At 44.2% G+C, this 26806-nt stretch overlaps 1 protein-coding gene across 3 annotated transcripts; it reads left to right on the top strand.

The window, feature by feature from the left end:
* Nucleotides 1-1903: 1903 nt before the first annotated feature.
* LOC144889534 (E3 ubiquitin-protein ligase TRIM7-like) lies at nucleotides 1904-25279 on the top strand. 3 transcript variants are annotated; one of them, XM_078770164.1, is made up of 8 exons: nucleotides 1904-2030; nucleotides 5927-6409; nucleotides 10523-10618; nucleotides 11700-11933; nucleotides 13953-13975; nucleotides 14441-14568; nucleotides 16678-16731; nucleotides 24602-25279. In XM_078770164.1, exons 2-8 carry the CDS (start codon nucleotides 5966-5968, stop codon nucleotides 25126-25128), a joined length of 1506 nt encoding a protein of 501 aa, XP_078626290.1. In that variant the 5' UTR covers nucleotides 1904-2030; nucleotides 5927-5965; the 3' UTR covers nucleotides 25129-25279. The 3 variants fall into 3 exon arrangements, with proteins under 3 accessions (XP_078626290.1, XP_078626292.1, XP_078626291.1); XM_078770166.1 differs by lacking the exon at nucleotides 1904-2030 and adding an exon at nucleotides 4167-4390; XM_078770165.1 differs by lacking the exon at nucleotides 1904-2030 and adding an exon at nucleotides 5729-5844.
* Nucleotides 25280-26806: the final 1527 nt, after the last annotated feature.

Here is a 26806-nt window from a genome sequence, read left to right as displayed (position 1 = left end):
TGAGTTTGTTTTGTTCGTGCTGTCCTGGGTAGTAACAATATGTCTGTATAAGCTAAAGATTTCACTGTGTCACCTGCGTCTCATGTCCCTATAAATAAACGTGACTGCTTTCTGTTTGCTTATGTGTGTACATAATAATAAACCCAGTTACCCTTCTGTACGTCTTCTTCCTCTTTGCATTCGGTCGCTTTAGAGTTTTCCATATTGAGCAGCTGCGGTGCGATACGGCCAAAGTTTGGGGCAAATCGGGTATTAATCAGGGAAGCACTGTTCGGCCGCGGCAACACCACCGCTCGGTAAAATAACATCCTAATCCGCGGACCGTAACAATATATATATATATATATTTTTTTCAGACCCCAAAACACACTTCATCAGAACAATAAACCAGCATTTGGCATCGGCTACTTTGCCTACCTGTCCGCTTGCATACCTGCTTGGGTCAAGTGGGCTTGATATTTCGGGAAAGGGTTCAGTATGATCCACGAGGAACATCATGAAAGGCTTGTACCGAAGGCACGTTCAAGACCATCACGCAGATAATCTCTAATAGTTTCAAGTTTCGCGGGGCTGCGGGGGTGTCACCCCCAACATGGCCGCCAGACTGCTTCCGGTGACTTCATTAGCTCGCGTGGGAGCGATAGACGTGTTGCGGGTCAAGGTTTTTTTTATATACGTCCGTGGTCACAGTGCACAGAGGGTTCCCTTCTTTTTTTTCCTGGCAATTTCTTTTGTTATCGCACTGTCTTCCAAACGCCCTTCCAATGACAAAAGCATAGTGTACAACATTAAAAGAAGCCACTGTCCGTCCGTCTCCTGTGTAATTCCAAAAGAACGCCATTTGGCCTGCTTTTGCTAGGGACTGGCCAGAAAAATTCAAGTTGGAGATAGATGTAAAATTACTATGTGAGCTGCTAGAGCTCTTCAAGATGAAGAAAATGAGCCAAAGATGACCCTTCTAGCATGTCTGTAAGCAAAGTTATGGCCAAAAGCGTATCAGCAATTTTCCGCATCAGTGGCCATTATTTATCATATAAATATGGAATCCATATCTGTGACCGATTTACATTGAAAACTGCTGAAATATGTACGCAACTTCAACTTTGCACAGTTTAGTAAATACTCGAGATAAATCCATGCGGTAAAAGATTGCTGAGAGTTGCTAAGACCTACGACTTAGAACATCCACCTGGACACACTTCAGGGGGCACTTTCAAAGGGGAGATTTGCTTATTCTTTCTAAAGAATATTTTAGGTGTGGTATAGACACGATATCTGCATGCATCGGTTTCAAAAATCGAGCAAATATGGTAAAATTACTCACGTGAAACCAGGATCCGTCTCGGTGGTAGCCATGATTGTGTAGATGTCACGTGATCAGTCATGAAGAGTGGTTAAGTCCAAAATATGACATACCATGACATAAAAACGATTTGCCCGCAAAGCATTGCACCGCAACGGCGGTCACAGAGTGCCATGCACAGCGTGACGTCAGCAGTGCGCGCAGCGCCCCTGGCGGAATTACCGGTCCCTACTTTTGCAAGCCACGGTGTTACAGTACACAGAGGTCCCTTTGCGTTTTTTACGCACGCATGTTTTTATTGACCAACAGTTTTTGTGCTTTATACTGACCCTCACCGCCTCCCTACCCGTTCCGTTGCACTCTCACCCTCGACCTCTCCAGTCGCCCTCTCCTTCCATTGCCCTCCCTCCCACCCCCTTCTCCTGTGCTGCCGCCTCTCTTCATATTCCCATCAGGAAAGGACTCATGGTTACCGGGCAACGCCGGGAACTTTCCCTAGTAAATAAGGCAACTTCATTAACGGCACAAATGAAAACAACCACATGAGAATGGGGAAAAGCCATTTTAAAAAAAGGAATAAAAAGTATTTACACGCCAACTGCGCATGCGCTAAGGTCAATGACATCGCAAGGTTTTTCCCGGCACGTGTGTGCACGTGACGCCTTCGTTCCTGCGCTAATTCCTCCATACCATCTTTGTCCTCACTTCAAACAACATGCCTTTTACGGTACGTTGTTATGTGACCTTTTACACCATGATTATAACGCAATGTTTCCTCAAAAGTTGGACAGCAAAGCAACTTGCCTTGTCCTGTCCGGCGTGCACACTGTCCTCTGTACTATCTCCTCCGACATGCGTCCACACCCGCTGTACTCCATGTGCTCCCACATGCGTCCACACCCGCTATACTCCATGTGCTCCCACATGCGTCCACACCCGCTATACTCCATGTGCTCCCACATGCGTCCACACCCGCTATACTCCATGTGCTCCCACATGCGTCCACACCAGCTATACTCCATGTGCTCCCACATGCGTCCACACCCGCTATACTCCATGTGCTCCCACATGCGTCCACACCCGCTATACTCCATGTGCTCCCACATGCGTCCACTCCCGCTGTACTCCATGTGCTCCCACATGCGTCGACACCCGCTATACTCCATGTGCTCCCACATGCGTCCACACCCGCTATACTCCATGTGCTCCCACATGCGTCCACACCCGCTATACTCCATGTGCTCCCACATGCGTCGACACCCGCTATACTCCATGTGCTCCCACATGCGTCCACACCCGCTATACTCCATGTGCTCCCACGTGCGTCGACACCGTGCTGTCTGACGCCAGTGTCCTATGTTCTCCGAGGTGCGTGGCCCATGCTGCGTGCTGTGCGTTGCCTCTACTAGTGGTGTTTCCATGTTGTTGACAGCCCGTTTAACAACTACATTGAACATGTCGCTTTTACGTTTCGTTATCAGAAGGAAGAAATAAAAATTTCCCCCAATCCAATCCTAAAACTGAAATAGAAACAAAGTCCTTGCCTCTCTCAATGATCGGTACAAGCGCATTCAAAAATGGTACAACAAGCGCACGGCCACTCCACCAGACTAAGTAAACATTAGCAAATGCAACACCAATTTCATTTATCCCACCTTTGGTGTTATCGGTGTGTGTAATGAATTATTCATGCTAAGGAGAGGGTATTGCATTTGAGTCTGTTTGTTAGTTGGATTTTTTTTTTTTTTTTTGCAAGTATCTGGATCACTCCGGTGTGTGTGTGTGTGTGTGGGGGTGTGTGTGTGTGTGTGTGTGTGTGTGTGTGGGGGTGTGTGTGTGTGTGTGTGTGTGGGGGGGTGTGTGTGTGGGGGGTGTGTGTGTGTGGGGGGTGTGTGTGTGTGGGGGTGTGTGTGTGTGTGGGTGTGTGTGTGTGTGTGTGTGTGTGTGTGTGTGTGTGTGTGTGTGTGTGTGTGTGGGGGTGTGTGTGTGTGTGTGTGTGGGAGGGTGTGTGTGTGTGTGAGGGGGGGTGGGGAGGGGTGTGTGTGTGACGGGGGGTGGGGAGGGGGTGTGTGTGTGGGGAGGGGTGTGTGTGTGTCGGGGGGGGGGGGGGGGGGGTGGGGAGGGGTGTGTGTGTGTGGGGAGGGGTGTGTGTGTGTGGGGAGGGGTGTGTGTGTGTGGGGAGGGGTGTGTGTGTGTGGGGAGGGGTGTGTGTGTGTGGGGAGGGGTGTGTGTGTGTGGGGAGGGGTGTGTGTGTGTGGGGAGGGGTGTGTGTGTGTCGGGGGGGGTGTGTGTGTGGGGAGGGGTGTGTGTGTGTGGGGAGGGGTGTGTGTGTGTGGGGAGGGGTGTGTGTGTGTGGGGAGGGGTGTGTGTGTGTCGGGAGGGGTGTGTGTGTGTCGGGAGGGGTGTGTGTGTGTCGGGAGGGGTGTGTGTGTGTGTGTGTGTGTGTGTGTGTGTGTGTGTGTGTGGGTGTGTGTGTAGGGGGGTGTGTGTGTAGGGGGGTGTGTGTGTAGGGGGGTGTGTGTGTAGGGGGGTGTGTGTGTAGGGGGGTGTGTGTGTAGGGGGGTGTGTGTGTGTGTGTGTGCGTGTGTGTGTGTGTGGGGGGGGGGGGGTGGGAGGGGCTGTGGGGGCGTGGGGGGGCGTGTGCGGGTGTGGGGGTGTGTGTGTGGGGGAGGGGGTGTGGGGGTGTGGGGGCGTGTGGGGGCGTGTGGGGGTATGTCTGCACGGGCTGTAACCTTTGTACCATTTCAGCTTTTGTCATGGAAATTTTCAACAGTTTTATTATAAGAATACGGAGAAGACAAATTAATAATTTGGACAAAAGGTCAATGGTCAAGGTTGTATAAAATCGTCAATTCTCATCCGATTGGTTTGAAATTTGACCAGGTTTTACATATTGGGTCATTGAAGCCTATTCCTCTTGAGGTCAAAAGGTCAAGGTCGCCTAAATCGTGAATCTTTTGTATTTTTACCTCTGCCACCCAAGGTGGATGGAGGTTATGTTTTTACCCCTGTCTGTTTGTTTGTCTGTGATCAGGACATCTCAAAAACTTGTGGATGGATTCGGACGTAATTTGGTGGAGAGGTTGTGTACGTGACACGGAGGTTCTGATTACATTTTGGTGAAAGTTCGAATCTAAGAATACCATCACACCATGGCATGAGGGACCCCCTCCTTCCAGGATAGAGCCGGAATTATTGGCCTAGCATAACTTGTCGTGTTTTCAACATGAGTCAAAATTTGAAGTTGATACTTCTTTTCCACCCGGTTACGATCGGAGTGATTGGCTTATTATTGGCTTATTACTGACACACACAACCACACGTACGTTGTGACCAGGACCAGTCAGACCCTCTTTTTCAGAGCATGAAGGTCAAAGTGGAAAAGCATCAGGACATGCAGAGAGGAAGAATGAAGGACGGGTCATGGAGCATTGCCACTCAGATACTTCAGATCATCTTGTTAAATAGAAAGATAAACTAAGAGATCGAAGTATAGCTCTGCTGATTTCATGCTTGCCATTGTGTTCTGTCTGTTTTGTCATCGATCCCAATCGATGTTCGATTTCAAGAAAATTGCTCTTCTGGTGCGGCCATGACATGGGAGGGATGGGGGAGGGGTGGGGCGGGGTGGGAGGGGTGGATTTGGGGCTGGGGGTTGGGGTGGGAGGGGTGGATTGGGGGGTGGGGAGGGGTGGATTGGGGGATGGGGCGGGGGTGGGCGGGGTGGATTGGGGGGGGGGGTTGGGCAGGGTGGGAGGGGTGGATTGGTTGTGTGGGGGGGGGAGTGGATTGGGGGGTGGGGTGTTGCCTCGGCCTGTCATTCTGAGGTCTGCAAAATGAGTTCCAGCTTACTGGAATCGGAGCAATTCATCAGGGGCACAGCCACGCTCCCAACAATGATGCAATCAGCAGACTCAGGCGGCTCGCGAAATCTATATTATTAAAGGAGCCGTCTGTCTTGTTTGTTTGTTTGTTTTTCATGTTATAACTTAAGAACAAATTAATGGATTTTAAGAAATCCAACTACGTGGGATTCGAGTAACTCCCAGGTAACTCCCGGGAAAAAAGCTTTTTCTTTAAAGGGGGCGTGGACACGTGGGTCAAAACTGCAAATGCCAACACGTGACGTTGGTTATCCCTGCACGGAGAGCAGGATCTCCCAGAAATCCTTTGTTTGTTTTTCTTCCCCCATAGATTAGCCATTGCAGCAAAGATTGGTATTTCCATCAGAGAAGCGACGGGTCTTATATTCTAGGAATAATAATAATAACTCAGGAAAATACACTTTATTTTACGTTCTTAATACAGGAAAATAATACTTTCTTTTGAATCCAAACAGCACAAAAACAATGCACAAACATGTTAATTAATGGTACAGTATGGACAATTTTACAGTTGAATCCCAAACCATATTTTCCCCCATTACCTCCTCAGTTTGCGGTTCACGGGGATTTTCACCACCTCGTGAACGACAAGGCATTCCTGTATAGACTTTAACACTGAGTGGGGTATCGTGTTCTATGAACTCTCTTGTTTCTGAGGTAGTTGTGCTCCATAGTAATTTACCTGATGTTTTCTTACCTCTAACGTTTTGTTTTTATAACTACCCCTCTCGATCTACAGGTTTCAACTCTGCTCCACTTCCTTCTCTGATCCAAGAAAATGGCGTCTTCTTCGATGACTGGAGTTTGTGCAGATGAACTTCAATGCGCTGTGTGCTTTGAACTGTACGAGGAGCCAATTACTCTGCCATGTGGCCACTCATTTTGTAAAGTCTGTATCGAGCAACACTGGGAAAGCAGGGAAGAGGCCACAGTCTGTGATTGTCCGAACTGCCGTAAAGTATTTCCGATAAAACCAGAATGTCAAAAGAATGTGGCCCTTGCCAAATTGGTAGAGCAGATGAAGTTGGTGCCAGGAGTAAACGTGGAGAAGATGAAGTTGGTGCCAGGAGTAAACGTGGAGGAGCGAAGATGCACCGAGCATGGCAAGCCAATACTACTCTACTGCAAGGATGATGAAAGCTTGATGTGTGTGATGTGCCTGGTTGGACAACATACGAACCATAAAGTTGTTCCTGTGGAGCTTGTTCATGATGAATTCAAGGCAAGTAAATATATGAAAACTTTATTTGTTCATGTAAATTTTATCCATTTGAATTTATCTCCAAGAATATAAAATCCATTCTCAAAGGAAGTTGAAAGAACAAAGTGCCAAAAGATGTAAGACATTGATAAATTTCAAGTTCTGTAATCATGAAAATGTCTCATAACTCAGAACATTCCTCACAAGTGGAGGTTATTTTATAGAGAGACTACCTTCTTATGATACTTTCCCCGACACTGCTGGAGATCAATTGGTTGTAGAATGAGCGAAGTATCAAAACAAGTCTTTTAAATTGAACAACTGACAGAAAAGGTGGTTATTGATTTTACAGGTAAAAAGGTAGGCTTGAGAGCTCACCAAATTAACAATTTTATGCTGAGATTGTTCATGGCCCTGGGCCTAAGGATATAGATCCTAATCTCTGAAAAAGCTTGGAGATGAAATGTCAAGCGATGCTCAAGAATAATGTGTGTGAACGGCATTTTGAGATGTTGAATTAAGGGAAGTGTGTGTTAATAAAAGATACAGGTTGAGACCACTTTAGCATCCCAGGTATATTCATGAAAACCACACAAAACAACCTGTTGTTGTTAAACTTCATATGGCACCCCCTTTAGAGGCCTTTTTTCCCCGCAGAGCAGGGCTTGGCCTTTTTCGGGCACCGTGTTCCCCATTGTTCAGCAATATTTTATGTCCGGATGCCCTTCCTGCCGCCAACCCTGTAAGTCACCTCTTCCAACCCACAGGGAATTACTACTAAACTGGTACTCAATTTGCCGACCTCAGTAGGATGACAGGCTGAGTCAGCCCCCCTGGTGTTAATTCAGCGATGACCGGGATTCAAACCCAGGATCCTAGGATCCCAAGCCGGCACCCGAACCGCTAAGCCAACACCAGGGTGTTGTTAAACTTCATATAAAAGGATTTTAAAAAAACACTTCCAGTTACAGCAATTACCAACAAGAGGTAATGTTCAGGCCTGGTATTATCCATTACTGGTGTTTGTTTTCTTGTGCTTTTACTTCCTTGCATCACAATGTCCACATTCATACTGAGTCTCGGCCAATGGTCGTCTTCTCATGGTTTCAAAGATCTTCAATAATATTTATGATGACACGACAATCAGACTTTAACAAATTACTCGACTGCTCGAAAGGATGAAGCAACAAATTATTTTGAGTTTTTTAAATGATCTCATTTTAATATTCTGTTCAAAGAGGACCAGCATATTAATCATGGAAACTCCTTTAACAAACTGGGATGTTACTGGAAACCAAAGTTGAATTGTTCTCCATAAACAAAATGGCTGTTTGAAATGTGCACTGATATTGACAAGGACACCAGTCTACAAATGAGCACAGACAGGTTTTTACATTGACAGAAAGGGCCTTAATAATCCAACATTGCAGTTGAAATCAAAACCTTCCTTTTCTCTCATGGCCTGATCTCAAACCATCAGTTTGGTTTCTAACCCCATTCAACCTCCCTGGCCCTCCATCTCCTGCTCTTCCAACAATGGATTGAGGCTCTGAATGTTAGAAAAGAGATCAATTCTGTATCTTCTGGACATGGCTCAAGCATTTATCCAAATCTGGTATTGTGTCTTCCTCTCCTCCACTTTCATAGTCATGCCTGAGTCTCAATGGGATCCTCTCCCATTTGAAAATCTGTGGCCCCAAACCAGTCTCAGGTTAAAATTTTGCTTATAACTCCACCCTTTGCTGCAGCACCACTCATCGTCCAGAAAGGCAGGCATCAGCTTCTTCCCTCTCTGAACATGTGTGAAAAAAGCAGAAGCTTGAGCAGCACTTGGAATTGTAAACCCTGGCGTCTCACTTTGTCTCTTTAAAACGACCAACTGGAAAAACATTCAATCCATTCCATTTAAGCAACACTTGCAATTCAGGTCTTCAAACGTGTTAACATCTCCATTAGCCACAATCCCTCCTGGACCAACTAAATATCTGAGTTGGCTTGGAAAGCCATTGCCTCATTGGGAATTCTCCATCATGCAAAGACAAATTATAATTTTTAACAACCCACGAGGCTTGCAGCTGCAGCCCAATGGAGTATTGCTTTCCTTCTGGGCTCATGTCCCTATTTCACACCTTTTCAACTTGAATCCATGGATAAACATGTTAATTGGATAAACATGTTAAATAAACAAAAGCAGTGCAATCTCCTTCAGCAATGCAGCATCCCTGGGCCTGTTACTCCTGCATCTATGACAGCTTGGTTGGCTCTCTATGTTCTCCTGTGTCCTTGTTGGCATTTCACCCTCTCCTCTTTCAATGGTCTGTCTCCTCACCCTTCAACCCCCCACAGGGTTCTGCCACGAACTCACTTCTTGTGAAACTCACAAAATCCAGACTCACTGCTCACATCCATCAAGGAATGACTTTACACGATGGAGGATGCCCGATCTGTGGTTGCTTTTGCAAACCAACTTTGTAACATGTTCATTGTTCAACCGAAGAGATGTCAGAAGTTAGACACTGAATCTCTTGGACACTCAGTGGTTGAACATGGAAATATGGGGGTTTATGTAATGGTCCTTCTGGTGTGAGACTGAGAGATTTGCCAGGTATGCAAGGTGTGATCCATTTTGTTTGTCCAACAATTCCAGATCGTGAGACAGTGATGCAGCTGCTGTATCTGCCTGTCCGCAGGATACAGTACTGTACTATATAATGTGGAGTCATTTGTGCAAGTGCTGGAAGTCCAGAAGCCAGGTATGATGGCTTTCTTGTATGCAGCAGTTAGTGAGCTTGACAAGTAGAACAGGATGCTACTTTGTATTGATTTATCTAAAATATGTCCAAGCCATGTTATATCGACGACATGTATCTTGACGATTTGTTTCAGATTCAAGCCTTCTTACCATTTCTAATGGCGAAGCAAAATCATTTGCAAAGTTGAATGACACAGAATCCAAAATGATGATCCGTCGTGAGGTTCTTTGAAAAGACAAAAGACTTTCCATCTATATCGATAATGGTTGACGTGATTTTGCTCGAAATGGAAGTTCGCTTACCGAAACTACACACACGGTTTTGATGAAACATGCCCAGTGCCCACAACCTTCATCACCCGTGATGTACCAATGTTTGTTCATGGCATAAAAAACTCAAGGTCTAAGGTGGTCTGTGGGGCCCCACCCAAAATTGGTATTTGCTCTCTTTTCTGAAACTACACATACGATGTTGATGAAACTTGGCCACAAACTTCATATCTGATGCCTAATGAAGGTGTATTGACTGAATAAAAATCTGAGCACATGAAGGGGGTTTACAGGGGAGGGGGTTGTGAGGGTTGTGAGGGTTGACCGCCCCCCAACCCCCCAAATACGAATTCGCTCTCTTCTCTGAAACGACACACACAATTTCAATGAAATTTGATCACAACCATCATCACTCATGATGTACAAAAGTTTGTTCACCGCATTAAAAAATATCGTGGTCTGTGGGGGGTTTGAGTGACTGTTGCTCCTGATCCAGGTGAGCTTCAGAACCCGTTGTCCTATTTTTGCTTGGCTCATGGGGGCGATCCACAAAATGTTGGCCATATCAATTTTTTGACTCTGGTGGTAATTCTTGGGAAAAATGCCAGGGGTATGGAAAAGGCCTCTTGATATGGCATGTGCCACGTGGCAAAGTATAGAAAAGATGTGACATTTTCTAGCTTGTAGAAAATGCCAAAGTATAGAAAAGAAGGGACATTCAAAAAATCTCATGTGCATGCTGGTCTACCCTTATGTTCTGAGGAGGAACCAAGTAATGCTCCTGAAAAGTTCATATAAATGGCGCCAATTTCATTCATACAGCTGCATGAAGAAGTAAATGTATTTTATTTGCCAGATGTGGGGCGCCCCTTTATAGTCCACCTCTGCTTCCTTTAACTATCAATTATTCACCATGATAATAATGTTGATGAGCTCTCTTCTCATACAGTTGTATAAATAAAGAAGAGTTCATATTTAATTTGGAATCGACAAATGTCTCGTCTCCACTTTTTTGCAAATACATTTTAAAATCATTTTGTGCAGTTTGTGCCTCATCGTTTCCACATACAGATGAACAATTCCCTTTGCCTGGACTTATTTATTCTGTGCAGGGCGTTTTGAATGCAAAGTGTCCTGAACTATCAAAGTCAAAGCAGCACCTTGAAGCCCAACTCCATCAGTTGAAGCGGGAGGTTGAACAAACACAGGTATGAAGTACCAAGGAATGGACGTGATTGAAGGAAAGAGAATTAGCATCTGGAAAAAATATTTGTTTCTCCAATGGGTGACATCACCACAGCTCAAACTACACAATCTTACTTGCATCTCAGCCATCTCAGGCCACCTCTGGCCATCTACACACACTAGCCACCAACCACCTGACCCAAAACAATGTCAATCCATGACCATTAATGTGAGATTTATTTTTAAATCCAACTGAACAGACTTTTTTTTTGAAAGTTGTCTCCTTAAAATGCTTTCAAGTTATTGTTAAAATGCTTTTTTGGATACAAGAGTCAGCTCATGGAAGAGCAAGATACAGAGTGAAAAAAGGAAATGTATTGACGGTGGGGCAGTGGGGCAAAAGGTGGAACATGAAAAGGTTAGGGAATTAATTAATGGGCAAAAAAGAAATAATAACAAGATGTGAAGAACGCATTAACCTGCAAGACGATTGGTTTAGGGAAGTGGGGAGTGGTGGTGAAAAGTGGTGAAATAGTGAAAGTGGTAAAATATTGCAGGTTTGGATGGTTCAGGATGACGGGAGAGGGTAGTGGGATGCCAACATCTCGCCGTGGAGGGTAGAGCGGGATTGAACTTTTTCATGAAGATTATTTCACAAGCCAGAGAAAAGAGTTGAGGTGGGCAGGTATCCTGTAATATTACTGCCCACCTCTGTGCAATTCCCTGGAAACAAACTCTGTCCATATCTGAACAAGTGTTGGTGTTTTTTTGTGATCAGGAAATCTGAAATTTTATTTTATTTCTTTCACTTTTAAAGATTTATACCTTTTCTGCCTAATTCTGTCCATCGCATGCGAACTAGTTCAAATCTCCCTCATCTCGGTTGGGTAAATGTTGAAATTTTCCATCAACCCATCAACTCACCCCAATAAGTGTTGTAGATAAGTGTCCTGTCCAAAACATTATGTCCTTTTAAATGCACTCGTGCAATATGTCCTAATCCTTCTTCAGTCGTAATTCTTAGTTCTCTTTAGTTTTAACCTTCTTTCTGATGGTTTATTCTTGACTTTTAACTCTAATCACACAATGATTGATTTATTCCAGGATTCAGGCAAAGGGACTGTGGACAGGATGGAGGAAAAGCGATTGGCGTTGTACCAATATGTGGATAAATCCGTGGATCTGATGAAGAGTGGGGTGATCAAAAGGCAAAATGAGAGGATTTTTCTGCTTCAGAAGCAAATGGACAAGGTGAAGGAGCAGTTGAACTCTCTCCAGGAAACAAATTCCACATTGAAAGCAGCACTCCAGGATCTTGAGACTATTTCATTTTTACAGGTAGGCATTCTTCTTCACCTTTTACAAAAGTGGTAATGTTTAATTGTCAATATTTATTGAATTTAATTTTTTTAGAAGAGAAAAAAATGGACTAATCATAAACCTGTAGGACATGAGAACCGATTGAATGCTCGGACTTGGGGTATTGCTCGGAGAGTGAATTAATGGCACATTGTACTTTAGGAAGCATAATAACACAACATGAATATACCATCAGATGTGGAGATGTTGTCCTTGACACAGACCCTGGAAGGTTCATTTATCACTCTTGTTTCGGGATTATAGTTCCACATTTACCACAGCAGTGATTACTGACAGTTGTCACGCTATTGGAGATTGCAAGAACAGTAAGTTACACGTATAATGCTTATATAGGGCTGCTGGTGTGAGGGAAGACCAAGAAAGAAGCATTAATAAGATTTTGAAAGGTAAGTGTTGAGGGAAGATTTATTGATTGGGGGTGGGGAAGATTTACATGTTCATGAAGGTGTGGGTTAAGTTTTCTTTTAGTGATTGAAAGAGTAACCACAACAAATATTCGATGACGCCTGTTCCTGATGCCTGAAAGTTGAATTACGATGACGCCTGTTCTGCCACGTCAGTGCGAGGTAGTCTTCCTTTGGTCGTCGCCCTTCATGGATGAAGGCGACATAATGAAGGCACCGATTACATCATCATTAACATATATTATTCCCCATGGGGAGTACTTGACAATGAGCCATATTTCAATTTTTTCCATTGAGTAGTTTCGGAGATGTGGAGGTGCAAATTTTTTCCAAGGTGGCGTCCATGCCACGTGACCTATGACGTCGTTGATTAACAGCAAAAAAATCAATTGGCAGAGGCGCTCCGACGGTAAAAGTTCACGTCAATCGGACCAACAGTTGCCAAGAAAATGAATTTTTTAATGCAGACATGGCACACGTGTGGCACGTGGCACACATATGGCACACGTACGCACCTGAATGCTTAACCCCACTTTTCACTTCACGAGCGAAGGTTAATTAGATATTTCTGTGTTGTACACCACTCCTTTCCTATGCCATCTCCTGGCGCTGCAAGACATCATTGCTGAGCCCCCTTCGGTGCCCGGCAATGGCGCACACCTTAAGGGAGACATCGGTTTTCACTCCGGTTTCTTGCTTTCTTGCTTTCTTGTTTTCTTGGTTGTCCGAGCGATATCTCTGAGGTCCTTTGAGCTAGGAAGCTGAAATTTGGACACGACAGTGACCAAGTGATGGGCTACAAAGGATATTTTTGATTTATTAAGCAATTCATCGATTAATTATTGAATTTGTCCGATTAATGACTTGATTACTTAAGTTTTTAAAAAGTTATACATTCGGATAAAACGGTGGTGGTTTAGGTATTATATTAGCCAATTGATTAATTATTTAATTATTTTATGATTATTATTTATTTATTTTCATTATTAATCATTTATATATTTGCTTTCTCATCTTTGCACCTTTTGAGCTATCAAGCTGATATTTTGACACGACAAGTGACCAAGTGATGTGGCTAAAAACGATATTTTTGATTTAATGATTAATCATGACTTATTGAATGAATGACTTATTGAATTGATTTTTAAAAAATTTACAGCTTCGGATCAAGCACTGGTGGATTACTTATGCTATTAGCCAATTGATTAAGATAATATTGTATGAATACCCTTTATTGATTTTAGTTACGCAATTAATCAATCAGTTATTGTACACCTCTCCCTCCCAATATAGTCTCTCTGAGCTGCACGGCGGTATTGCCATGCGCCGGAGGTGCCCCGGCAATGCCGCGCTGGAGGATATATATTCATTTGGAATGGGGGCGGTGTACTTTGAATGTATCTGTACGTGTTGTGTTGTTATCTTCAAGTGGGTACATTATACAGCCTGTAAAATGAAAATTAATTTCACGCTTAAATTTGCAAATTCAACAGTGTGCATTATTTACATTTATGAAGAGGGCATTCATTAACGAAGAAGTCGTGAGGTAATTCACTGTTTTCTTCCTTTTCAGGGTTATAAGGATGTCATAAAAAGGTAAGACTGTGATGGCGTCCATCACATTGTTTGACACATCATCATGCTTTTTTCCTCATCTCTGTTCCTTCTTCATAACCATCATTCATTTTCATTAATCTCCAGATATATTTTATTGTCTACTTCTTCCAAAAATATGTAATTCCCAAAAATGTCGCAACTCGTTCTCATTTGATGATTCTTGTTATATAATGTAACCTGAATCCATATTATATGAGAGAACATGAAGAAAATAAAAGTTTATCAAGTCCATTCGTTTTACCCATTCTCCTTTTCATATCTTCGCTGAATTATAGATTCTCATCGAAAGATTGGCGCAAATATAAATTCCATCTATCATTCTATTTCAACCACACTTTTATCGATATCTTCCATATTTGGGGCTTTTATAATATCATTTTACAAACCTTTTTCTCCTCCAATGACCCCCTGACCTTCCTGAAGTTTTTTCTTTTTCATGCCAAGGCTCGAGTCGGTGTCACATTTTAAATCTCTGAAGATGGTACAACCCACAGTGTTGGACTTCTCCAAGGAGGAGAAGAATCTGGGCTCATTAATTGAACTCCATGAGAACTTTCTGAAGAATATAAGGAGTGAGTGACAAAAATGTGCTATTTTGTAAGGAGAATAATTATTTGGGGAAAATGAGATGCGAGAGAACCAGGAAGGATAATAGAAAAGTGAAAAGTATATAAATGACAAAGATCATTGTCTTCCTCTCATACACAACTTTCAAAAGGACATAATCTGTTGGGGCACCTTAGCGGTGTTTGGGGCACCTTAAAGGATATCGTACAGTACCTTCAGAAAGTATTCACACCCCTTGACTATTTTCACATTTTGTTGTGTTATGGCCTGAATTTAAAATGGATAAAATGTGGATTTTTTTGGTCACTGATCTACACGTAATACCTCATAATGTGGAATTAATTTTTTTAGAATTTCCTTTTACAAAATAATTAAAAATGAAAAGCTGAAATGTCTTGAGTCAACAGGTATTCAATACTTTTCCTATGACACTCCAAATTGAGCTGAGGTGCATCCAATTTCCTTTGATCATCCTTAAGATGGATGTTCAACTTAATTGGATTCCACTATGGCCAATTCAATCAATCAATCAAAATGGTTTGTCGAAAGCATGTCTGGCAGCGAATGGCTGAATTGCACATGCATACATATTCATAATTTTCAATCAAAGATTGCTTACAAGATAAAAGTTTATAAAATACAATTAGTGCATTGACAAAAAAATGTTAAATTAAAAAACAAACATGGCACGTTTCAAACAGAGCTAATGGAGCTCAATTGATTGGAAATGATATTATAAAGAAACACACCTTTCTATACAAGGTCCTGCAGTTGACAGTGCATGTCAGAGAAGAAACTACCATAAAGTCCAAGGAACTGTCTGTATAACTCTGAGATAGAATTGTGAGGAGGCGTAGATCTGAGGAAGGGTATCAAGCAATTTCTAGAATGTTGAAAGTTCCGTCCGACCAAACTGAGCAACCGGGCAAGAAGCACCTTGGTCAAGGAAGGTGAACAATAACCCAATGACCACTGTGACAGAACGAGAGTTCCTTGGCTGAGATGGGAGAACCTGCTGGAAGGATAAGAGTCTGCAGCACTTCACAAATCTAGGCTTTATGGCTGGATTTGTGAAGCCAGACAAAGCCACTCCTGAGAAAAAGGCACATGACAGCATGCCTGGAATTTGCAAAAAGATATGTGAAAGACTCTGCGAGTGAGGCAACATATTCTGTGGTCTGATGAGACGACAATTGAACTCTTCGGCCTGAATGCAAAGTGCTATTTCTGGCGGAAACAGAGCACAGCTCATCACCCATCTGACACCATCCCTACTGTGAAACACGGTGGTGGCAGCATCATGCTGTGGGAATGCTTTTCAGTGGCAGGGACTGGGAGACTTGTAAGGACAGAGGGAACATTGAATGGAGCCAAGTACAGGCAAATCCTTGATTAGAACCTGCTTCAGAGAGGAAAAGACCAAACGAGATTTTGGAGCTGTGAGGGCTGGGATAAATACATTTTCTTTGTTTCCTTTTTCCTGTTTCCAGTGGGACGGGGCAAGATAAATTATACTTGATTTTTGCATTTATTGCTTGAAGGAAAGGCGTGTGTGTGTGTGTGTGTTTTTGTGTGTGTTTTTGTGTGTGTGTTTTTGTGTGTGTGTTTTTGTGTGTGTGTGTTTTTGTGTGTGTGTGTGTGTGTGTGTGTGTGTGTGTTTTTGTGTGTGTGTGTGTATTTTTGTGTGTACCCACAGCTCGCTTGTATTAACAGGAAATGAACGGAACTAAACACCTCTCAGTCTCATCCACAGATATTTCTCGTATTTCCTATTTTTCCAGGAGTCTGATTTTCATCCAGGAGCAAAACAATTATGGTTAATCATCTATGATTTGCCACTCGTTTAAATGCTGAAAATCATGTTTAAAAAGACTATTTGAGTTACACACTTCTCCCTAGCAGCGGCAGGTTAAAAGTACCCTGCTGAGCAGAAGCAAGTCCCTGAAAATTCACACACAGCGCATGCGGGAAAGGCCTCGTTAGCATTCACACATTGTTCAAATCTGTTCATGTTTATAAATTGTTCCTTAGAGCAAAAAATATTTACTGTATAAATAAACAGCAGGGTATCCACATTGATTGTGATGTTGCTCTACCTTCCCTTCTTTCAACAGAGCCAGTGGAGCTCCAAATGTCTGAGCTGGATCAGAGCAGCTTGAGAAGACTTTGTAAGTGAAATGAAGGGAAATGGGACATGGAAGGTGAAGGGATTGAAAAGAATGATATTTAACGAGGAAATTCATTGTCCTTCTTTGGTTTTTCTCTTTTTCCATGATCTTTCAAAATTCCCACTTTCTTGACTTTAATTCGTTCCCTTTCCTTTGATTTGTTTCCCTTTTTTATTCATTCTGATACACTTGTTTCTTTTCTCTCTTACTTGCTTTATATGTTCAACATAGTTAAAGCTTTCTTGTTTTTTGAAAGTTCACTTTTGAAAATTTTTCCACAAAATCATCAAGGACAAAATATAAAGAAATTTCAAACAGATAATGCATCACCAAAACTAATTTCAAACAAAGAATGCATTTTCATCTGATCATGTGCCTGTGAAGATCAACATCTTTGGCCATTCTCAGTAAACAGGCAATCCTTACATCACTGCCTCATTTACACTTAATCAATTATTGCTTCAAGCTTCGACAAACACTCCACTGGTTACAACATCACTTGATTACTCTTGTAGTCCAGCCACATATGGAGACTCTACAAATTAGCAGCCTGAATACAGTACATGATCATCAACAGTACATGATCTCAGTACCTGATCAGTTCTCAGTACATGATCATCAACTTTTTACAAACTGCAAGGACATCTCTAATAACAACATTATATAATTATCTACATTTGTGATTGGTCACTCGAAGTTGATAAAAAAGAAAAGTAGGAAAGACAACTGAATTTGCAATAAGTCCCTGAAATTACATCGGAGCTTACGACAGTACATTCAGAAAGTATTCAGACCCCTTCACTTTTTTCACATTTTGTTATGTTGCAGCCTGTTGCTGAAATCGTTTAAATTCATTTTTTCCCTCATCAATCTACACTCAATACCCCATAATGACAAAGAGAAAACAGGATTTTAGAAAGTTTTGCAAATTTATTCAAAAGGAAAAACTGAAATATCACATTGACGTAAGTATTGTCGCGTGACTACCCTTGGTGAACACCGTAGGGTAACACGGATGACCGATTTGCGAGACTTTAACTCCCGAGGCGGAAACTCAATGGCGGATTCAAGCTCAACACGAAGTTAAACGCGCGGGATGGCGGACGCGGCGAAGCTCCCCCTCCGCCGCCTTATCTATTAAAATCAAACACCCAGGAAAACTGCGTTCAGATATTATGTACAAAAAGTAATATAAGGGTTTATTAAGAAAAGTAAAGACAGTGAAAAAGCCCGCCGGTAAATCTAATAACTCTAATCGGGACGTCCCCACACGACAGATATCAAACACAAACGAGGGAGATTAATCACGAAAATAACACGGCTCGTCGTTCAAAATGTACGCGGAGATCGGGCTTATCTGGCTCCTGTCGTCTTTGTGTCGGCCGTCCAACACCGCTCCTTCCGGCCCGATCGCACACCACGAGGTCCCTCGCTCCAAGCACCACGCGTCCGACGCAGGCCAGCGGCTCCACTTGACCAGGGACAGGAAGGACTCCTTTTAACTCCACTCGACTCGACGCGGGAGTGCTGGCAGCCAAGTGCCAACGAACTGCTGCCTCTGCTGAGTGCCAACTGTTCAGTCCAACTGTTCAACGAACTGCTCAGTGCCAACTGGGTGTGCTCTCGTGTGTCTCCTGCGACTCTCTACAACCCGAACTGCACTCGAACCGCGACTGGAACTGCACTCTCAACTCCACCACGAACTGCACTGCGACTGCCCGAAATGGCGTGTCCTCTCCAACTCGTACTGGCGAACTCCCGAAATGGCGTCCGACCGTCGCCTATATTGGTGGCCGATGACGTCACATTGGCGCACTCCTCAGCCAATCAAAGCCTCCCGCGACTCCTGACATCTCCCCCCTCCGCCACCCTGCGGTCCCGGCATAACAATTGCCGGCCAGGTTTGGAGGCCTTTGGAGGTGTACACGGTGGCGGCCAATTGTGGCGGTGTTTTTGACCTGGTTTCCTGTCAATTTATTACGAAGTCCTTGTCAGGGAAAGGGGGGTTATTTAATGTTGCGCTAAGGACCTAACTAATGTTTATGTGGTTTGCAGTGCCATAATGGACAAAGGTTTGATTACTAGGTGATACTCACAGGGGCGTTACCTTTAATCCCTCACTATTTAACACTCGAATCTCCAGGTAGATCCACACTCATACATCTTACCCCGACAACGCCTGAACATCAAGAACTTATTACATGTAGAGTCCCTGTCACGACAGCCGAATACCTACCTATTCAGATCTACCTAGCTCTAGATGTTGCTCTACCAAATTCATAACAGTATTCATACCCTTTGCTATGACACTTGAGATTTAGCTGAGGTGCCTCCCATTTGTCTTAATCATCTTTGAGATGTTTCTACACCTTGATTGGAGTCCACCTGTGGTAAATTCAATTGATTGGACATGATTTGGAAAGGCACACACCTGTCTATATAAGGTCTCACAGCTGACAATGCATATGAGAGCAAAAACCAAGCCATGAGGTCAGAGGAACTGCCTGCAGAACTCAGAGACAGGATTGTGTCGAGGCACAGATCAGAGGAAGCCTACAAAAAAATTTCTGCATAATTGAAGGTTCCCAAGAGCACAGTGGCCTCCATAATTCTTAAATGAAAGAAGTTTGGAACAACCTGGACTCTTCCGAGAGCTGGCCGCCCGGCCAAACTGAGCAATCGGGGGAGAATGGCCTTGGTCAGAGAGGTGACTAAGAACCGGATGATCACTCTGGCTGAGCTCCGGAGATCCTGTGTGGAGACGGGAGAAACTTCTGGAAGGACAACCATCACTGCTTTATGACAGAGTAGCCAGACCGAAGCCTCTCCTCAGTGAAAGACACATGAAAGCCCGCTTGGAGTTTGCAAAAACGCACCTAAAGGATTCTCAGACTGTGAGAAACAAGATTCTGTGGGCTTTTTTATTCGCTTGTTTCTGTTATTTTTTACAACGTGGAATAACACAATGGTTTGGTTCCCAATCTTGGAGCAAAAGTGTCAAGATACACTACCGGTCAAAAGTTTTAGAACACCTCAATTTTTCCAGTTTTTATTGAAATTTACGCAGTTTAATATCCAGTGAATAACCTGAAATGGTACAAAGGTAAGCAGTAAACTGCTCGAGGTTTAAAAAAAGTTTAGGTTAGCAAAAACGGGGAAATAATGTAAATTGCACAGTTATATTATTTAAAAAAAAAAAAGGGCCTTCTTCAGTGAACAAGTAATGGGTTAACAACTTACAGCTGCTCTGCAGCAATGTAAGTAAATTAAGCCTTGAAAGTTGATGCAAACAATTCGTACAGGTGTCCCAACCTCTGCTGATTACTTGATTACAAACCCCCTGTCTGTATAAAAGCAGTGTTGAAACAGACTGTTATTGTACCCTCCGAAGCATTATTTGGACAATATTGCACTGCAGGAAGTAGTATATTGGAAACTGGAGGAAACTGAGGGGAAGAGGTCTGGCAGACCCAAAGCCACAACAGAATCAGAAGACAAGTTTCTGAGAGTCAACAGCTTGTGTGATAGGCGGCTCACAGGACAACAGCTTCAAGCACAGCTTAACACTGGTCGAAGTAAGCAAGTCTCAGTTTCAACTGTGAAGAGAAGACTTCGAGCTGCAGGTTTGACAGGTCGAGTGGCAGTAAGAAAGCCATTGCTAAGATGGCTAAATAAGAAAAAGAGGCTTGCCTGGGCCACGAAGCACCGCCAGTGGACTACTGAAGACTGGACACACCTGCAGGTTGTCCAGGTGTGAAAGCCTAAACACACCTCCAGGCGACGTCAGAACTACTTTCGAGGAAAAGAACAAGAGGCCAGGCCTCAAATCATGGAATGGCCAGCACAGTCTCCAGACTTAAACCCCATCAAGCTGGTTTGGGATGAATTGGACAGAAGTGTGAAAGCAAAGCAACCTACAAGTGCAACACATTTGTGGGAACTTCTGCAACAGTGTTGGGAAAAACTTCCCAAACAATATTTGATTTCCATTGGAGAAAGAATGCCACGAGTGTGTTCGGCGGTTATATCTGCAAAAGGTGGATACTTTGCTGAGTCAAAAATTTAAATTAAATTTTGTTAAACAAAATGATTCTATGATTTTTTTTTGGTTATCTCCAGTTGTTTATTTGTTCTATGCTTAATTTCAGAGTACATTGAGACATAAAACTGCGTAAATTTCAATAAATACTGGAAAAATTGAGCTGTTCTAAAACTTTAGACTGGCAGTGTATCTTAATCAGCAATGTCAAACACCGTACATGTGTTCCTATATTGTTTTACGTAAGCCTGACTGTATCTTGCAGCTCTGTCTTATTGCTCGTTTCTCAAAGAGTAATGTCTTAATCCAGCCTCAGGCCACACAACGAACTGCACTTAGAAATGCCCAAAATAACTGTTGTGGTTTCCCTCCAAGCAATAGGGTGAGAACAGAGGGGAGGGGCGGAGCCTTTCGAGAGGAATTTATGAATGGCTGGACGTGAAAGACCTCTCGTGGTTTTTACTGTTTTGCTTACTTGAAGTGTCAACAAAACTTATTAAACACTCGAACTGCAACTATCCTCAACAAACTACTATGAGATTATGAAAACATACTCCAACTTTCGTTTTGTATCTGTGGGTGGGGCCAACATTTTTTTTTTATTCGCGTCATCCCGACGTTAGTACGTAGAGTCGAAAGTGCCAGCACACACTGATAATAGTTTTGTAAAATTAACATCATTGAAGAACTTTATCAAGACAAGATATAAGTATTTATCTGTAGTATCCAAATCCTGGTTCTGAGAAATCAGAAGACCTCAGTAATACTTGAGTAGATTCTCTCCAGACAAAAATAGTCACAAAAAAATCATCAGAAAGACGTTAGTAAAACACACTGCACACGTGACACGCTTTTTTATCTGAGCACGTGCACAGCAAGGTTCAGGTTTAATCGAGTATGGAAACTAGGATCTTTATATTTAAATATCGATTAGTTGACCATTGACCAGTCCAGTCAACGCAGTATGCCAAAACAAAGATGAAAGGCACACTAAATGTCAATTCAAATATTTATTCAATTCAGAGTTCGAGTTGATCCCTTGTGCAGCCTGTTCTGCACAACGGCATCAGTGATGCGGCGACGTAGCGAATCAGCTGCCGAGAAACCGTGACTCGAGATGGTTATTGATCACGTGGTTCGCTTTGACTTGACCCGTGACTGGAAGGTTCGTGATCACGTGTCCCGTGTGCGGTGCCGGTGTGCAGCTATTATTTTATTTTCATGAATGTAACACTGAAAAACAAGGCATTTCCGAGGCAGGATATTTCTGCTGATATCATTTGATTCCACATTATCTCGCACAACGCCGACACTGAGGCAAATGTGTCCAGTGGCCCCGCCTCCATCAAGCTGAACGACCGTCATAGCCACGCCTACCCCGGTCCTATTCTTTTGTAAAGGAATGTCGTTTTACGTAGTTTTCGTGGAATCCTTTCAAACTATCAGAATTATAATACTAAAGGATGTCACAGGAAGTAAAACTCAGTCGGATGGTCGCCGAACGAATCATTGCCATTGATAGAGGCAGCGCAGAAATATGCCGTCTGAAGAAGATTAGGCCTATGATGAACAACAAGACGTGAGTGGTTCGTGTGCAGCCACCCGGCTGCTGGTTGCATCATTTTCTGGAAGTGTGGCTGTGCCGCAGACGCAGTGCCACTGTTAACAGTAATAACTACAAGGGCACTCGGTAGTGGGCATACCCCTGGTGGAGGACATACCACCGGCAGAGTGCATACCTCTGGTAGAGTGTCTACCTTAGGCAGAATGTATAATCCTGGTAAAGGCCATACCTTCAGCATACCTCTGGTAGAGTGCATACCTCCGGTGGAAGGCGTACCCCTGGTAGAGTGCATACCTCCATCAGAGTGAATACCCATGCAAGAGTGAATACCTCCAGTAGATGGCATACCTCAGGTAGCGTGCATACCTCCAGTAGAGGGCATACTTCCAGTCGGGTGCATACCCCTGGTAGATTCCATACCTCTGGTAGAGTGCATACCCCAGGTAGACGGGATACCCCTGCTAGATTGCACACCTCTGGTAGAGTGCATACATCTGGTAGAGTGCATACCCCTGGTAGGGTGCATACCCCTGGTAGAGTGCATACCCCTGGTAGAGTGCATACCCCTGGTAGAGTGCATACATCTGGTAGGGTGCATACCCCTGGTAGGGTGCATACACCTGGTAGGGTGCACACATCTGGTAGAGTGCATACCCCTGGTAGAGTGCATACCCCTGGTAGAGGGGATACCCCAGCTAGATTGCATACCTCTGGTAGAGTGCATACATCTAGTAGAGTGCATACCCCTGTGAGGGTGCATACCCCTGGTAGAGTGCATACCCCTGGTAGAGTGCATACCCCTGGCAGAATGCATACCCCTGGCAGAATGCATACCCCTGGCAGAATGCATACCAGGCTGATTAATTCCATTTTTGTCCCACTGATCAGATCCAGATTTGAACCTTCACCAAAATCGAATCACCTCTTCCTTGTCACACACCCAACTTATCCACCAAGTTTCGTCCGAATCTGTCCATAACTTTTTGAGACAGCGTGCTGTATATCATTGTTCGCCCGATCATTCAATGGTGAGGTTGGTGTTGGCTTCACGGTTCAGGTGGCTGGCTTTAAATGATCGGGTCCTGAGTTTGAGCCCCTGCCATGATGTTGAACACCAGGTGAGCTGACACAGCCTGTCATCCTTTTAAGGTGGGCAAAATGAGTACCTGCCGACTGGTAATGGGGGCATTGCATCAGTGCACGTCCTGTCCCCAGAAAATGATGCAGCCAAACAGCCACAGGCTGCATCTGAACCACCACCAATCAATGAAGAAGAATCCCGAAAATAATTCTCGTATCCGGATCCGGATCTTCACCAAAATCGAATCATTTATTTCTTGTTACCTACCCCACCGGTACACCGAATTTCGTCCGAATCCGTCCATACCTTTCTGAGATATCCTGCACACAAACAGACAGGGTAGAAAACATAACCTCGGTCCACCTTCGTTGGTTGGAGGTAACAATAAAATTCCTTTCACGCCATTTCATTGGCTAAGGAGTGCAGTACTGACCAGGTCGCCACTCCGACGCAGGATACTCGAATGGTTTATTACTCCCAGTAAGCTGGTACTCACCTGGTCCACCTCGGAAGGATGACAGGTTGAATCAGCCCACCTGGACCCGGTTGATCGAAGCTCTCCAGTGGATAAATATGTGATGTCCTTCCAGAAACCGGGCCCAGGTGTTATTTTAACGGTACGACAGGTGCTCAATGTCAGGACCTTAAGATGTTAAACCCGCCACCTTGACCGTTAAGGTAACACCAGGTTTATGTTACCCCATAACCCATTCACAAGATGTTACAATTTCCATGAAACGTCATTATTTATATTTTAAAAGAAAATCGAACGAAGGCGAAAATTAAATATCCGGATGTGCGGGGGAGGGTTTTGTTATATGGGAACAAGAGGATGTTCGGGGGAGGGTTTTGTTATATGGGAACAAGAGGATGGTCGGGGGAGGGTTTTGTTATATGGGAACAAGAGGATGTTCGGGGGAGGGTTTTGTTATATGGGAACAAGAGGATGTTCGGGGGAGGGTTTTGTTATATGGGAACAAGAGGATGGTCGGGGGAGGGTTTTGTTATATGGGAACAAGAGGATGGTCGGGGATTCCTAACCAGGTAAAGAAAGGTGAATTGTGTTTCGTAAAGAAGATGAAATTAAAAATGTATTTAATATTTCAAATGTTATAAAAGAGATTAATGTGTTTGTGTTTCTGTCCGTTTGTCTAACGAAGTCTGTGACCCCGCGTCGTGTCCACAGATGGACGGACCCCGAGTCTGGACCCAAACTCTGCATATCGACGGATCAAGATCTCCCGGGATCTCAGGACGGCGACTCGAACCGAGACCGACAATCATCACCCGGAACATCCTGATCGGTTTGATCGTTTTGCACAAGTTCTTTCCTCTGAGAGTTTCTCCTCGGGTCGTCATTACTGGGAGGTCGAGGTGAGGTCGAGGAGTCGGTGGAGAATCGGAATCTGTTTAAACTCCATGGGGAGGAAAGGGGGAGGGAATGAGTGCATGTTGGGAGAGAATCCCAAGTCTTGGTGTTTACAGAAATGTGAAAACGAATACTATGCAGTCCACAACAATCAAGAAACCTTCCTGTCCGTGCCGGGGGATCCGGAACGGTTTGGGTTCTTGTTGGATTGTGAGGAGGGAGAGTTTACGTGTTTCGGGGACTCGCGGGTTCTGCACGTGTTCAGGGGGAACTTCCTGGTCCCCGTTAAACCCGCGATTGGGGTTTATGGTGATGATGACTCCGTGCGGTTTTGCTCGTTTTAATGATTGCGTTCATTCCGTTTTGTTCGTTCATTCCGTTTTGTTCATTCATTCCATTGTGTTCGTTCATTCCATTCTGATTATTTGCTTTGTGATTATAACAATGTATTTACAATCTGATTGTTGATTTGTTAATAAAGTTTATAAAATTAAATACATTTATTGTTTTTTTAATTTAGTGTTTGATGAAAATGCATTTATTTCCTTCACATTCCTCACATATTCACAACAATATCTGGGCGTGACGTATGTCTAATGATTTTGGGATGAGAGAAAAAGTCATGGGACCTGGTTTTCTGAATTGTTGGAGTGAAAAAACCCCAAAGAATCACATCAGACTCCATCCTCATCCTGTCAGACTACCGTCTCCACCAACAACACACAACTATTAATTATTTATATATTTATACACACGACACCACCATATACCACAACTTCTACCGACACGTGATGGTTGTACCCCCCAACGGAAGTCGTGGGTCAAATCTTCCCCTTTCTTCCTGCTGCCCGGATTCATCAAGTGCTGATCGGTCCCCGTGGACCGGCCCTTTCCCTCTTGTCTCGCTCGCTCTCACACTCTCTCCCTCTCTCTCTCACACTCTCTCGCTCTCTCTCTCACACTCTCTCCCTCTCTCTCTCACACTCTCTCCCTCTCTCTCTCACACTCTCTCCCTCTCTCTCTCACACTCCCTCTCTCTCTCACACTCTCTCCCTCTCTCTCTCACACTCTCTCCCTCTCTCTCTCACACTCTCTCCCTCTCTCTCTCACACTCTCTCCCTCTCTCTCACACTCTCTATCTCTCTCACACTCTCTCTCTCCCTCTCTCTCTCACACACACTCCCTCTCTCACACTCTCTCCCTCTCACTCACACTCCTCTCCCTCTCTCTCTCACACTCTCTCGCTCTCTCTCTCACACTCTCTCCCTCTCTCTCTCTCACACTCTCTCCCTCTCTCTCTCACACTCTCCCTCTCTCTCTCACACTCCCTCTCTCTCTCACACCTCATCCCTCTCTCTCTCACACTCTCTCCCTCTCTCTCTCACACTCTCTCCCTCTCTCTCTCACACTCTCCCCTCTCTCTCTCACACTCCTCTCACACACACTCTCTCCCTCTCTCACACACACACTCTCTCTCTCTCACACTCTCCCCCTCACTCTCTCACACTCTCTCCCTCTCTCTCTCACACTCTCTCCCTCTCTCTCACACTCTCAACCCCTCTCTCTCTCACACTCTCTCCCTCTCTCTCTCACACTCTCTCCCTCTCTCTCTCACACTCTCTCCCTCTCTCTCTCACACTCTCTCCCTCTCTCTCTCACACTCCTCCCTCTCTCTCTATCACACAATCACCCTCTCTCTCTCACACTCTCACCTCCACTCTCTCTCACACACTCTCTCCTCTCTCTCACACTCTCTCCCTCTCTCTCTCACACTCTCCCCTCTCTCTCTCACACTCTCTCCCTCTCTCTCTCACACTCTCTCCCTCTCTCTCTCACACTCCTCCCTCTCTCTCTCACACTCTCTCCCTCTCTCTCTCACTCTCTCCCTCTCTCTCTCACACTCTCTCCCTCTCTCTCTCACACTCTCTCCCTCTCTCTCTCACACTCTCTATCTCTCTCACACTCTCTCTCTCCCTCTCTCTCTCACACACACTCTCTCTCTCTCACACTCTCTCCCTCTCT

Source organism: Myxine glutinosa, chromosome 1 (assembly GCF_964187855.1).
Source record: "Myxine glutinosa chromosome 1, kmMyxGlut1.1, whole genome shotgun sequence".
Classification (NCBI taxonomy): domain Eukaryota; kingdom Metazoa; phylum Chordata; class Myxini; order Myxiniformes; family Myxinidae; genus Myxine; species Myxine glutinosa.
Note: the sequence above shows the minus strand (reverse complement) of the source record. Positions and strands in the feature narration are given on the sequence as shown.

What these genes read in the sequence shown, in the direction of transcription:
- LOC144889534 (XM_078770164.1), top strand. Translation starts at nt 5,966, where the DNA reads ATGGCGTCTTCTTCGATGACTGGAGTTTGTGCAGATGAACTTCAATGC. An exon ending in TTGTTCATGATGAATTCAAG is followed by an intron (nt 6,410 to 10,522) that starts GCAAGTAAATAT and finishes TATTCTGTGCAG; the next exon opens with GGCGTTTTGAATGCAAAGTG. An exon ending in GGGAGGTTGAACAAACACAG is followed by an intron (nt 10,619 to 11,699) that starts GTATGAAGTACC and finishes GATTTATTCCAG; the next exon opens with GATTCAGGCAAAGGGACTGT.